This window comes from Squalius cephalus (genome assembly GCF_949319135.1).
Source record: "Squalius cephalus genome assembly, chromosome: 12".
Taxonomy (NCBI): Eukaryota; Metazoa; Chordata; class Actinopteri; order Cypriniformes; family Leuciscidae; genus Squalius; species Squalius cephalus.
The window spans coordinates 15,513,160-15,529,089 of NC_137133.1; the positions used below are offsets into that span (position 1 = coordinate 15,513,160).

The window sequence follows — 15,930 nt, forward strand, 5'->3', positions numbered from 1 at the left end:
ATGCTGGGTAAACACTGTTTGTCACACACACTAAGATGTATCTTTAATTTCACCGAGCTGATTTCTCATTAAACCCCCCACAGTTCAGGCCATTTCAAGTTTGATTGACATTGATTGACAAAGTGGAGATATCTAAGTGGCTGAGTTGTTACTTGCCTTTTAATTTGTCTTCCCATTAACACCATCATTTTGTTCATTCATAGTCAGACTGATTCGTGAACGCACACAAGCAAGAGGAGGGATTTATCGCACAAACCAATCACATCCAATCATAACCAATCACATCCAGTCATAGCTCGATGGAGGCATTGCCTCCTCTCACGTGACTTTACCCCATTCATTCACAATTACCCCCCAGAAAACCCACCGCAAGCTTTAGGAGATCTGTTCTAAGCAAAGGACAGAAAAGATCTTCGCCCGCGAGTATATATGCGCCTTAAATAATGACAGGATTTTCATTTTTAAGTGCATAATCCATTTAACATTGTCAATTATTATTATGCATTACTTTGACATGTATGAAGTAGTGGAGTCTTTTTGTAATGGTTAGGTCCTTATATAAGGTTATGGGTGTGTTTTTAAAAAAAAAAAATGCATGTTGCATATCACCTTGCTCTTTCCTGTCTCAAATGTTGCAGACAAGCCTGGGATACATGCATACATGCATGTGTGCGAGCGTATATTTGTAACAGTCGGCCTGACCACAGGGCCGCTGCCCATATCGTATCGTACTGTCTGATGTCAGTTTCTCCTCGTCTCGTCTCTCCCGGTCTAAAGCAACCAGTGTCTTTCAGTTCTAAAATTGAGGATCCGTTTCTGCATCAGTTTAGCTTTACTGCACCGTGTCTCGGCCTCCAAGGCCATTAAACCCACAAGGTCACTGGCCAGCACATGAGCCAAGTCTGATCTTACTGTTACGACGCAGATAGAGACGCCTTTTTATTCCACTACCAGTATTGATGTCCTCTCAGAAGAAACAAGAGAGAGGTCTAAGAGCAGTCATTGCACTTTAGATGAAAATCAGGACAGTTTCCCCACTATCTTCAATCTGTCATCAACACCGTACACCATATCTCATCTGCGTTCGTCCTTGCGTGAAATTCCAGATTGAGCAGATTAGTACTTAAATGATTGGATTTCAGCTGCAGAAATTCACCAAATGTGACTGCACCTCAATGATCGACTATAAACCAAGCAAACAGCATTTGAGTGAAGGTTGTGAATAAGAATTTCATTGGTTAACCCTATTGAACAAACGACTCCAATGAATGATTCTGAACAAGACTCATCGTGATGCTGAATGACAGGGGCATGTTGTTCCTTCATTTCAGATGTGAGTCACAACCAGGATAGAAAGGGGGCAGAAGAATTATGAATGTGTAAAAATGGCCACTGCCCATTCAAAATTTAAGTAAGGTAAATACATTAACTCTTAATTTAAAATATATTGTTTTTTAGCAATGATATTTTGTGTATGTATTTTCTCTTAAAGTTGAAAACTGCAGTGAACCAAAGACAGTCTCAAACACGTGGTTTGAAAACGCTGGAGTTTCTGACGTCACAAACTACCTTGTAACCAATCAGGTCAACGTGTGATCTTCAATGAGTGGATCTCTGAGCCGGTGTGAGTGAGTGGAGGCGGGGGCTAATTTTCATATATTTTTTATATATTTCATTCATGAATATCTTTTTTTTTTCCCCCAAGGAAAATTTTTCATTTTGGTGATCAAAGATGAGTTTTAAGGGATATAATTGATTACAAGGGGACTTTAACAGCCAATTTCCTTAAACTTTAGGAGACTACTGCAACTATCTGGTCTAGCAGCTAACATTATTGTTTTGGTCAAATGTGAATCTGTAACTCTCCCGAACTAAATCCCAATATTACCATTGCATTATGTAATCCAAAACAACATTGTCCAAAATGACTATTGTCTTTCTTCTACTGTTTGAATCATCCAGTTCCTCCATTGCATAACTATTGTGTTACGTGTGTATTCAATAATGCACACTAGGATTGGACTGTCAGGATGTCCACGTGGAAAAACACACAGCACTAAACATGTGAACAACCTGCCAGAGTGTCAAAGGACACTGAAGAGCTGTAAAGTGGGTGTAAATAGTGATAAATATAAAAGCTCAGGGCTACCGCAGTACTTTCCTCAAACACACCATAACATACCTATATTAAAGAGAGTGGGAGACATTATAATCTGCTGATGGTGTTGTAGGTGTAAAAACCATATGAAACCGAGGCATCAACACAGCTTTACTCTCCATTAGAAGCCTAATGGAGTGTGTGAAGATTGATGAGGCATATAAACCCAGATGGTGAATATACGTAGACTTGTGTGGCATCGTGACCTCAGAGGAGGGGAATGGATGGGGTGAAGGAAGTTATAGGTATGAGGACATGGATCACGATTGAAAATTTAAGGGAAAAGCCACAGACAAAGTGATGTAGGAGAGAGGACCCATGGGAGAGTGAGAGAAGTGTGCTGATATGGTGCTCAATCAACCTCAGTGGGCAACGCTGTAGACCTGCAGCAGAAAACTGCTGATTCAGGAGAAGGGAGGTGTGGAACTGGAATGGAGTGATGTTTTACTGCAGATGAAGCATTTATGACCTGCCTGGGGAAGAAGTTAATGTAAGTATGAGAAGATGAAATTAAAAAGGCCAAAAGAGAAACTTCACTTTTAGTGTTACTCCCTCAATGGTTCTTGTAAAATAAAGGCTTTTAACCCACCTTTCGCTCCACCAGTCATCATCAATATTGCTGCAGTTTGCAAAGTAGTGTTAATCTATAGTTACTATAGATATTCGAACTAGAACTACTCAGTACTTTAAAATGACATGATATTTTGATTTCAAACGGTCAACAGTTATACACTATAAAAAAAAAATTATATGATCAATAAGTTATAACGGGTTTTTACATTGCTTTAACTCAGCAAAATAAGTTAAGCAATTTTAAACTTTTTATAAGTTATACAAGATTCAACTTAAGACAATGTAATGAATGTTAAGTCATTTCAACTTAAATTACAAGTAGATTGTACTTAAAGGGGGGGTGAAATGCTCATTTTCACTCAATCTCCTGTTAATCTTGAGTACCTATAGAGTAGTATTGCATCCTTCATATCTCCAAAAAGTCTTTAGTTTTATTATATTTATAAAAGAAAGATAGGCTGTACCGAGTCTTTCCGGAAAAAAACGAGCGGCTGGAGGCGTGCCGTGCGGGCGGAGCTAAAGCTGTGCAAACGCGCCGAGCTAACAACACACAGAGACATTTGAAGCAGTTTTACTCACCGCCCGGTTCCAACGCACGACCGCAAACCTTTATCATTGTGACTGCTCGATCCTTAAGCATTAGACGATCTGCAAATCCGTCGATCTGGGCTTTGTTTATAAAACAATCATCGTCGAAATGCAGGGAACAAACAGTCTTGCACAACCTCCGTTGATGCTCTACTCCATCCACTGGTTCCTTAGCGCTGGGTTCTTTGGGAATCTGTGCAGGGTTGTCTTGCCCTGGCAACCAAAAACCCACTTCTTTGGTGACATTGACTTCCCTAAAGCCGAGCATAGCGCTTTGATGGACGTACTGCTTTCACTCTCTTGCTCTGGTCTACGGTTGCGCGCGCGCCCCCGTCCTTCCGGGAGAAGTGCCCTTAGGACCCGTATAAGGAAATTCCGCTACATCTGACGTCACACATGCCCATACTCGAAAAAAACTTTCCGAAACTTGTGACAAACCGGAAGGAGTATTTTTGGAACAGAAATACTCCTTCAAACGTACAATTTAATTTTTGAAACTTTGTCCATGTTTAGCATGGGAATCCAACTCTTTACCAGTGTAAAAAAACTCAGTATGCATGAAATAGCATTTCACCCCCCCTTTAAGGAAGCAACTTATTTTTATAGGGAATATCACCACCTAGTGGATCATTGTAGTAAAGCACAACAAAGTGTGTAAAGTGAGGGTTTGAAGCCAAACCTAGAACAGTTTAAAATGATTTGGCTACTTTCCATAATCCACAAAACCTACATGACAAAAGGAAAAAAAGTTTGAAGCAGAATCATTTCTGAAATTGGACAAAAAAAAAAAAAGTATGAAGAGTCTTGAAAATAACATGCAGTGATGAATAGTTCATGATAGGTCTTCAGTAAAAAGTTCCAAGGCAGCATCGATCAGCAGGAGACAAGTTGCAAAAGGCCAATGTTACTCAACAAAGAGAGTCAATTTTAATAGTGCTTTAATAAAGTTCAGCAAAGGCAAAAAATAAAACAAAATACTAAAGATCTCTACTAACATAACACAACCTTCATAGAGATGAGAATCAGAGACAGAGCAGTTTGATTGGTAAAACAGTATGTGAACATACATGAAGTTCCCTCACATGACCGTAGTTCTGAGTATTCTTTGCTTGCCATTAGAAACACAAAGCCAAATGTACAGTTTGTAGGATTTGTTAAAGGCTCTCCCCCTTTAGACAAGACCTGATATCTAAAATAAATCTGAAAGGCACAAACAAGGAGCGTAAAGATGAAAAACTACACTAAAATAAAATAAAAATAGCCCCAAACTAGTCCAAGCCATTTCATCAAACAATCTTAGCATGAACATTATCAACAAAACATGTCAATACTTTCAACTGCTGAACATATGGACACAGAACGCCACAATCTGTCATTTCTCAGACTGTATTAGGGCACGGCTTTAAAAAGTCAGACTAAATATTATAAAACAAAATGGAGGGACAAAAAAAAAAAAAAAAAAAAAAAAAAAATCCACAATGCACAGAATCAGGTTGAAATCCTCCTCAGTAGAGGAGCACTTCTTTCATTAAGAGCACAGTTCGGTTTCATCCCCCCAAAACATGATGCTGCCTGAGCTTCAGGAATAAATACGAACTACAAATGTGTAAAAGAAGCCTGACCGCAAGTAAAGTAGGAAGGGTGGTCTGACCGAGCACTTCATTGACACCAAACGCAATAATTGCACACGAACACACGCGGGACGACGCAAGCTCTGTGATGCACTGCCCGAAAACATGCATCATACTGACAGAGCAGATCTTTAGCCAGAGCACAGAGTTAGAAAAATCCATGACAGACATACAAACACGTCAACAAATTTAGTGAGATCGACAACGTTACACTTAACTCGCCTGTTTTCATTGGTATCTCTGCTGTTAAACATACAAAGGTCTAAAAACATCGCAAATATGAAAGGAAATTACTGGAACACAGTTCTTGGTTGCTCGTTTTAGTGTTTGTATGAGGTGGCGAATGGTGATGGAATAGTCCTCGTGTCGGACCGTTCGCTTTACACAGGATTCAGATGGCTGATCTAGCTACGGAAATCACCAACAAACACGTACGGTTGCAGTAAAAAGGCCGTCTTAACACACCAGAGTCGTCTTAAGTTAGCGCCAGGCGCTACAACTGGCTCCCTGCGCCTAATTTTCATACATCTGAGGGGCAAGAATATTGTTCTAAAAGTGAAGTTATGGACTCCTGTGAAATTCTACAGGTAAAAGGGCCATCTTTAAAAGGGGGGAGGGGGGAAATCTCTTGGATGGCACATTATTTTGTGCAGATATCACTCAAACAGCACAGTAGCATTGGGACGTTACTCTTCAGCCCCCCGAAGTGGGAATCCCCTGATACATAGTTTCAGGTCTTGATGTGTCTTGCCTTAAGTGTAGACAGTTTTGGGTTTTGTTCCTCTTTTTACCACTCTGCATCTCCAATGGCTTTGGAGAACACGTAATCCCGCCCGTTCAGATTCATGATCCCGTCTTTCAGGTGAAATTTCCATTTGTTCTTACTCCTGTGGATCTGAAGCAAAAGATACTGTATGAATTTTGTTTGAACAGTAAAAAAAAAAAAAAAGTTTTGCATTAAATGTCAGGTGTAATATGTCATTGACTATTATAATACAGTTGATTTATTGGTAATTTAATAAAGAACATTTCCTATTCAATGTCTAATTTCACTTGTAAAATCATGTTATTCTTTTCTAAAATTTCTAGACATGTAATATGCCAGTGACTAAAATTAACAATAAATAAACTGCATCTGAAAAAGTCAATTAGAACTTGATCATAATACAATGTCTAATTTCACTCGTTAAATCACGTGTTGTCAAAAATGTTGAGATTTCGATACTGAAATATCTGAAACAATTCCAATACTCCTTTTCTGCAGTATCGATACACCGATACCAGCTGTGCGTTCTCACTCTCTCTTCTTTCCGATTGCGAACTGACAATTTGATACACGCCCGCCTCGCACTCGCTCCGGTTGAATAGTGTTGGTGTTACAGGTCCTGAATTTCAGTGCGGGGTTGAGGGTATTGCGCATAATTTTATTTTTACACGACACCGTATTCAACTAAAAACGGGTTGGGGACCTGAAAACACAAACTTTTGGAACCAGGTTTTAAAGTGCACGTTTTTTTAAACAATACTGTTATCGTCTCTGTGTAAACAAGAAAAACAAATGTGTGCTGCTAATAAAGATACTGAGTTTATTAATGCTTCTCCAGCAAAGTGTAGATTTCCTGCTCTGGAGACGGCTTCGGTCTTTCCACTATCAAATTTCGCCATGTAAATAGCGAACCTGCCATGGCGCGAAAACACAACTGGCAGTTAAAGGGAATGGAGATGAGACTCTATTTGGTTTAATGCATGTAAATTCCAAAACACACCCATTACTCATGAGAAAAGGGACAACCCTTTTAGACCATGCGCCTGGCGCGCCAACCATTTTTAGCGTCGTTAAACTAGCAAAAGTGGATTTGGACACGACCTAAGTGAACTTGCGTCGTGCGCTTTAGAACATGCGCTTCTGTCGTTAAAATAGGGCTCTTAATGTTATCAAACTGGACTAAAACTTACTCAACAATACAAAGGTATTAAACAGAAGTTACCTACAAATACTAACCTTGTCATATTGGCAAACCACCACGTTCTCTGTGTCGAACAGCTCCTGGTCTTCCTCATCGCTGACATCATCCCCACTGTTTAACGGCTCCTGAATTAAAAGACAGAACGGTCAAAAAACAAGACTGGTCTAGGATCAGAACCAAAAGCGCTCTGTCAAGCACGTACCTCCTCCACTTGGCCATCTTCGCCTCCATCTTTCTCCTTGTCTTCATCCTCGTCCTCATCATACTCGTCCTCCTCCTCTTCGTCCTCTTCCGAGGACGTGTCTCCTGCTCCGTCCACCTGGAGCATCATGGGAGGCTGCTGCTGCTGCGAGGCCTGTTGCTGCTGCGTCTGTTGTTGGGGCGGCTGTGCTTGAGGCTGAGGTTGAGCCTGCACCTGCGCAGCTCCCTGTGCCTGCTGAACCGCCATCGCTGCAGCCTGCATGACCTAAACACACGCAAGACTTCTCAATACACACATTCATCAGTATCATCCCAGAGGCATGAGGTTGTGCTGACCTGAGTGTTCTGCTGTACTTTATTTCCTGTGAGGACAATCTGCTGTGGTTGGATGATGACTCCAGTCTGCTGAGAAAGGCCTCCCTGAAGAGGAGTCAACACCTGCACAGAGAGATAGAGATAGAGATATTAGGTGTGTTTGAGTTGAACTATACTAGGCTTCCACCGACAGGCGAGATCCACCGTTTGCAGTCGGGGCGGAGTTGGAAACAGAAACGTGTAGTCAGGGACACTTTCTGCTTCCCGTAGTGACTCTCACAAGGGGTTTGTGTACTTTATCATATATGAGGTGGATTAAATGCAATATTGTGTTGTGAGGTTTTGCGCTCGTACACGGCTGCCTATGACGGCTGCATGCGAAAACCTCACAACACCCGCCCCTGTCGGTGATTGGTTGGAACACTATTTATTTGTGTTTTGAGTGGTGGTGAAACCAACTGTTTTTGTGTGCAGATCTCAGAGCCTAGGCTGCCTACAGAGACGCGTTTTTTTGACGGCATGCTTATGGGGCGGGCAGTTAGCGGATCGTTAGGAAAGAATAGATGAATGTGATCATTTATGTTTGGGCCTGAAATCGCTGATACAACCTTTAAGTACACAAGTAAAAAAAGCTAATTATTATACTTACGTTTTTATTATATTTTTTAAGTAAACAAAGTATTACACATAACTTCACCACACAAGTAAAAAAAAAAAAAAAAAAAACAGTATAACAATATTTAAAAACACTTATTTTGTAAGTAAAACAGTAAAGATTTAAGTAAAAAAAAGTTTTTAAACTTATTTTTAATAAAAAACAACGACATTTACTTGTTTTTATGGTGGCTGTCAAAATATTACACGAGGGGAAAAAAACCATTTAGTACATTGGTATATTAACATTCTGAGTTAAATAGTTTTTTACTGTACATTTAAGATCAATTTGTAAAACATAATATTGCCAGCTTTTCGATGATAAAGCTTTGGCAACCACAGCTGCGGTTTTTCTATAAATGATTTTTACAACGTATATCATCGTTCATAAACCAGACACTGCAACAGCTAAACCTGCTCTACTTCCATCAGATCTCTTCCTGTGAGCGGTCCTCCATTACTTCTGATATTTATCATTTAAACAAACAAGAGACCTGACATGCCTTGCATTGGCTAGCTATGATAAAGGACCTTTGCTGACACGGTGAAACAAGTCGCACACATACATGTGCAGGGGGCCTCACAACACACCCTGCAGGATCCAGTGACCGGACTAGAACAAATGAGTCAGACTGAAAGCACAGACCTGCTGTATGACGGGGGCCTGTACTCCTCCAGGCTGCATCTGGGGCAGGACCTGCTGCTGCAACACCATCTGCTGCTGAGGCTGGATGATGTATTGAGCTCCATTGGCAGCTCGGACCACCTGCAGGATCTGACCTGCACGGCCAACAGAGAGACGCTTTTTAGGGCTTTCAAACTTTGTGTTAACATGCACTTAATGTCAGCATGAAATGGACATCGCGAAAGAAAGAAAAATCTATTGGAATTGATTGGATCATACAATGTGGGCGTTGCAAACTATATGGGCTTTTATTTAATATAAGAAACAGGTTGATTGAAAATCTTCTGGCCACTTGTAAACTTTTTTTTTGCCCAGCCCTCACACTGGTTTAATCAGAAGAGATTATGAGGACACTTCCTTTATTTTATAAAATAATGATGTGCGTGGATAAATTATTTATAATGAACACTGCAACATTCCATACAATAAAAACTGAATTCAGAAGTAAATTTAGATTTCACAGTCAGTGACTTCAATGACACTGCATAAGATGGCATGTAGCATTTTATTAATGTCTGTTAATGCTAGTAAAAAAAAAAAAAAGCTTGTTCAATTAATATTAAGATTAATAAATGCTATAAAGTACTGTTATTTGTTAATGTTGACTAATGTCAGATGAAACTTATTGTAAAGAATTACCAAAATAGTATTAGAGTTTTTTTATACTTGTATAACAATTTTTTTACACTTGTTCACACTGTCAGTCAAAATCCGATTATTTTGTGTACAAGATTGGAATCCGATCTAAAATTATTGACGTCCACATTGTGTACTGTAAGTGTTCAGATCCGATTTGTGTGTCCGTGGCGCACTTTAATTTTCTGAAATATCTGCATTGGTAGTTGCGCAACATGGAGGGGTTTCCAATACAGATGATGTCTTATTTACAACATGACAATCTGTATCCGCCGCACTGGACTACTGCGTCTTCAGAGGCAGCGGCAGAAACATAGGATGCTCTCCGTTATACAGTAATTTTCTGCTTGTCTGGCACAACACAACCTTGTTTCTGCAGCAACTTTCAGAATGTTTCCTATAACAACGTATGACGTTTACGCTTTTGTGTGGCGTGAGAAAGTCACATAAACAGTCCGAAACCTGATCAGAGCAGTCAGACTGAAACTGATTTACAGAAATGTGATTTGAATAGGATTTCAAACCACATATGAATGTAGATCGAAACAGATTCGCAAAAATAAAAAAATAAAAACACATTTCTTAATTTTTGATGTTCACACTTGCTAAATCTGATCGGATTTCAATCGGATATGCACAAAAAACTGATTTGGACTCTGACAGACTGAACATAGCCAAATATCTCACACACACACGCGCGCACACGCGAAACAGGCATGAGTAGAGAATTGGAGCACTGCATATCACATGTAAAAATCTACTATCAATTAAAAAAAAAAGTGGCATATTTGCTAAATACAATATTTAGTATATATACACGTATGTGTTAAACTAATTATGCAGACACAGTTGTTCAAAAACAACTTTGTTTACATAATTGTGTAACCTTTTTAAATCAATTGACAGCTCCAACGAAAAACCAACATGTCTCCATACGGCAGTAGTACTCAACCTTCCAGAGGCCTCCGTTTCTTATTCTTTTACAGAAATTAGGAGCGTCCATGGATTAAAATAACTTAAATACATTGTAGAATGTTTTGGTGTGACTATAGTTTGTTTGACCTTATTTTAAGGCATTTTAAGTCACCTTTAGGCTTCTTGGAAGTTTGCTGAGGCCCCCTGGTTGAGAACCATTGCCTTACGTGACACGTGTCAGTGTAATGTCTTACCCTGATGCGTGATGAGTTGCTGAAATGGTGTTACACCTGTGGGTAAAGCCAAAGTCGCTGCTGTGGCTGCTGCACTCTAGTGGAACAGGAGATTGAAACAGGAATTGAATTCACAGAGGACACACACATACATTAATGATCAGGTAGAGCAGGAGTGAGAGAGTGAGAGAGAGAGAACAATATCCTTCACTGGAATTTGCCGTGTAATCTAATTTGAAGTCCCCAGCTCGGTCTAAACCATTTTCCAGGAAAACTCCTCCCTCATTCCATCTGCTCTCCTGCTGGCATTGACGCCGATCTTAAAGGGGTGTTAATATATACAGGCAACTACAGTGACCAAACCAATGAAGTCATTCATTTTAATGGGACAGGCAGATTTCTGGATTTGAGTAACGGTGACTGTCTGGCCAGTGGCCTCCTGGCCTTGATTCTGAAAACATTTATACCCATTGGGATTTTAAAGAAGCTTATAAAGAGTTATATGGCATGAACCAAACCAACAAGCGACAGGGTGAATCACAAAATTACAGACTTGGATTGGAAGCAGTTGAAATATCAGACAAAGACTGTAATTAACAACTTTAAAGGAGTCATGAACTGCATTTAAAAAAATTATAATCTTCTCTGGAGGTCCACTTAAGTTATCATGATTTTTACATAAAAACATAATTTAGAAGAAAAGCTATTTTCACACAGTTTTGATGAGTGTGCTGCATTCAAGACTTAGAAGTAAACGCCTAATTCTATGATTGGGTAACAGTTTTGCATTATAAAATAATTTTCAACGTCCCATACATTATACGCGCGGAATTGTTTTGAAAACTTCCGATGTTGAAAATCTTGTTACACAGTTTTGACATGCGTATTACATATGCTTTATTTGCCACTACCAAGATTTATAAAGCATAAGTACTTGGAGTTACCACATTTATAGTTAGTAGGATAACTTGCAGTTTCATGTATACAGGGTTTATGAATGAATATACCATTGCTCGTCGCAGTCGTTCTTATAGGCCATTAAAAAATAACTGCTGCTGTTGTTCATCTTTCGATAAAGTGAGACACGTATTCATTGTCATTTGCAGTGTTGTGTTTTACATAAAGTGAAACATGTAATGCCTTACTGATGACAAAACAGTAGATGTCGCTCACTGAAGCTTTTACTCAGGATTATAGCGAATGGCTTAGATCTGCACAAATTTGCAGTCAAATGAATTTGCAGAATCTTATTGATGCGATCTGACTGGAACTTTGTTAAAAATAAAAGTTCATCCACGCTTTCGTAATGTTAGGATCACAAAAGCAATGCAAATTCTGTGTTTTTCCACAACTTGACACTTCAAAACATCTTGTAATCTCTATCGTTTTGTTGCTGGAGTCTGTCTTGTATTTACTACTACATGACGTGTGACAGGGCTTAGATTAAGCAAGGATTTCACGCAAGTTCAATCAGGACATTTAAGTAGCTTTAATAAACGTGCCTTAAAAAACTTGACAAAACAATGGCACTGACATTTTAAGATGCGTCACTGCAAGTTGCTTCCAGTTAAAACAGCTCAAACATGCATTTTAGTCTGTGAAACCAGGGGTCACTGCTTTATGGGAGTGGCAGGCTCTGATTGGTGGAGATTTATTAGCAGAATCATGGGTAATTTTGGTTTTCACAGGGAATTCCATTGTTAAACGCTGATTTTCCAAAAAAAAAAATTTTTAAATAATGCATGCTTAAGCATATACCATCGATTAACCTCACAGTCTTCAGTGGTTTGCAAGTTATCTTTAAAAATCAATTCCCTAATGGAGAAAACGACCGTTGCACTATTCCAAGTACTAACATGAAAGTGAAGCACACTTACCATCCCTGTCGCACTCATGTGCTGGAGAACCTTAGGATCCTGAACAATGACCTGCTGCTGAGGAGCTGAGAAATCAGACAATTAACAGCATATTTACTGACTGTTGTTGGGCTTTTTTGTTGTTGTTGTACATTTTATGTAAATGTCTGAGAACGTGGGACACCAACAAAATGTCATGTCAGCAGTACAACGACAGTATTTAACTTATTCCATTTCTAAAAACTGTAGGACCGGGCCTCACCCTGCTGCGCTGGAGGCAGGAGGACTTGCTGCGGCTGGGATTGTGCCTGCGCCAGCTGAGCTTGTTGGGCCTGCTGCTGTTGAGCTTGCAGAGCCTGCTGCTCCTCCGTATGAAAACCATCCACCGCCTTGGACTGCATCAGCTTACTCTCCCACAACTGCTCAGTAAGAAAGATGCGGGTTTAAAAATCAATGCATCTGGTCGGCACGTTAAGATTCATCATAACGCCAAACATCTTACCGTTTTAAGCTCCATCAGGACCTGCTCATCCACTCCCTCGTCCAGGAAAAGCTCCCGGACTTCATTGATGACATCCTCCATTACTGATCTATACAGTTTAGGCTACAATGCAAGCAAACAATGTAAACCCTTCGAAATTACAAAATATTATGAATGCATGTTTAAGGAAGTGTTTGAACCAGTTTACAACCGGACTGAATCAGTCCTCGATTCCACTTGCCGACTCAGTGAACCAAGAATTGTATCTTGCCAACATTTGTAATGAGCTGAGAATCAATGAATGAGCTGATTTGAAGTGTAAACAGTGATTGACTGATGAGACAAAGTCTGCTATGCCTGCTACAGACCGTGAGATTTTGGCAATCCGATAAGATCATTACAAATCACACTGTACAACATCGATCTAATAAACTTGGGTACGACATATGTAGACTGTACAATGACGACATGCATTGAATCAAAGGCTATGACATTAGTATAGCAGAATAAAATGTCATCAGCATGTGCTAGTGGTAAACAAATTGAGCAAGATGAATCACATTCTGGCAATTGTGGTTATGTGCGCTGAAATAAAAAAATAAATTAAAAAAGGAGTAAGCGAGTAGAGTATATGGACACGGTCATGGCTGGAGAAAAGAGGCTGACTTAGCATGCCAATTTTGCAAATGGAGCTTGAGGGAAGTAGTTTTAAGTTTTAGCGTCATGTCGCATTGATCAATATGCCATTTCATGTTGAATTTTTATTGGTTAGTAGTCACCAGACGTAGGTCGTAGCAGCAAACACACAGAGATGATCATGATAAATTTCTGACACCGTCTGAAAATCATTACAGACTATCTTTGGTTGCAAGACCGTGACAACAGCCGTCTTTGAACCTCTCTTAGTGTATGAAGTAGGACCACCGTTTAGAAGACACAACCACAGAAATCACCACAACTGGTCATCTTTTGTCTGGGACAGCCCAAAATCATACAGTGTGTATACCAGTCTAATAGCAGAAGTGTTAGAAAATACACACTGGTAATGTTTTCAACTTTGTTATATGATAGCTGATTTTGGCATTGGTTGTAAACATAATGACATTCTATGAATTATTTAAATATTTATTGTAAATATATTTAGGTGCTAAATTATGTCTGCAACAAACTGAACTATGACGCAAATTAAAATAAACGTTAAAAACGTAATAGAAAGTTAAAAACGGTAATATGTGCGTACACACGTAACTTTATTTGACAGTTTGTATTAGAGGGTGTAACAAACCGCTACAGGAACACAAAGAATGACGTAACAACCTAAAAAGCGCTGAATTGTTTCTCAACCGACCCACGGACAATAGACCGACTTCCCAATCACCATTTGGTAACTGGACCCGAGTGGAAGCACTAAATAGACACATATGGTTCAGCAAACGTGTGCATTGCTGCAGCTCGCGGTCTGAACGCGACGCATCCGTGTGTGGCACTGCGACCACGGTCAACTGCACTCAACGAAACCGAGAAAAGAAACAACATTCGTACTAACACACACACACGCATTTCCGGCAGAAGTCAATCCGGGACGAGCAAACAAACGTCTTTCTCTGCCCACAGAGAAACCACCATCGCTATGGCGCCGATACGCTTCAGCTAAGACGGGAAAGCAGCGGCAGTGGTTCGCGGTGTGTGTCGCGTCCTGTCCGTGGCGCGCGGCCCGTCCGCTCACTATTTAAAGCGCGGTCTGGTGTTTATATGCAGAGCCCGTGACGTAGCGCCGAGTAGCACCTTCCCATCCCGGCCAGAGTCTATATTAGAGCGCCGCTATGGCTGTATAAAACCAGGCGCCCGAAAGAAGGAGGGTCAGAAGCGCAGACAGCGAACAGCGACGGTAGCCATGATGACTCAGCGAACGGGTTTTATGGTGATAATCGGCTCATTTTTTTGAGCTCATATACATGGGATTCGGTAATATGGGGGAAATGTACAACTCGTTAAAATAAAATTTGATGTGATGTAACGTTACGTTAGGAAGGTTTTCGTTCGAACACGCAGGACAACAAGCACAATTCTGCCCTCTCACTTGATAAACACGCTTGATTTTGTTTAATTTCAGATGCATTTGTCGGGATAAAAGGGTGCTTTCGCAACAAACTGTAATATATCGAGTTACACGACCATTTATTTTTCGCATCAAACACAGCTTTTTACACGGCCGAGGCCAAATGTAACAAAGCCCGTGTCAGTTTAACAGAAATACGTTTTAAAACACGCAATAAACTTTAATGCAGTGGATCAGAGTAGATATATTTCCTCCAGCAGATCCAGTCGTGTTAACTTAACGTACATCTCTATCAGCAAACACTCACACACTTCCCTACAAAGAGCTCACATGGATCAGATCTGATGTGTACGTGTGTCTAATATGTTTATTTATTGCGAATGCTAAATGTGTGGGTTTGGTACTGCGTCTAACTACAGTTCTTGGACACGTGTGTGATGATTTGGAGTATGAGTGCCGTTTGTCTGATCCTTACCACTATGTTCGAGTTAGCCGAGCTCGCCATTATGAGCGCAGTGAGGGGGGAAACACACCGCGAGTATCAAGCAAGAACCCCAAAAATCATTTAAAAAAAGCACGGAAACATCTAAAACGTTTTAAAAAGTTGCCGGTTAAAGTTTCTGTAAATAAAAACACAGCTGTTTACGGTCTTATTCACAGTCCCAGGGCTGCTGCTCCCCAGCCGTCCGTCTTCTCCAGTCGTCCGCCTTTATATACGGAGCTGCGCGAGACACAGGGCAGGGTCAAGCGGGCACTACGCGAAATATCGCGAGATTTCAGCGCGCTCTTACCGCAAACACGACACGGTGAGTCAGTATGGAGGCTTTACAAAAATCAGCCAATGCAGCCAGTCACATTGTGTGTCAACATAAAAAAAAGATATGCAAACTACTGTTACGATTGTGGATTACTAAGCGTTTCTTGTTTATTGTTGTTATTATTATAATTAGGCCTATTATTGATGAGACCAAATTTAGG

The 15,930-nt window shown here is 40.2% G+C and overlaps 1 protein-coding gene across 1 annotated transcript; it reads right to left on the reverse strand.

The window, feature by feature from the left end:
- Positions 1-4,213: 4,213 nt before the first annotated feature.
- On the reverse strand, positions 4,214-15,669 carry gtf2a1 (general transcription factor IIA, 1). The gene is made up of 10 exons (XM_079887939.1): positions 15,428-15,669; positions 12,915-13,016; positions 12,675-12,831; positions 12,434-12,498; positions 10,578-10,653; positions 8,734-8,867; positions 7,455-7,556; positions 7,120-7,383; positions 6,953-7,042; positions 4,214-5,845 (listed from the first exon to the last, which is right to left on the reverse strand). Exons 1-10 carry the CDS (start codon positions 15,455-15,457, stop codon positions 5,738-5,740), a joined length of 1,128 nt encoding a protein of 375 aa, XP_079744065.1. The 5' UTR covers positions 15,458-15,669; the 3' UTR covers positions 4,214-5,737.
- Between the last annotated feature and the right edge of the window lie 261 nt (positions 15,670-15,930).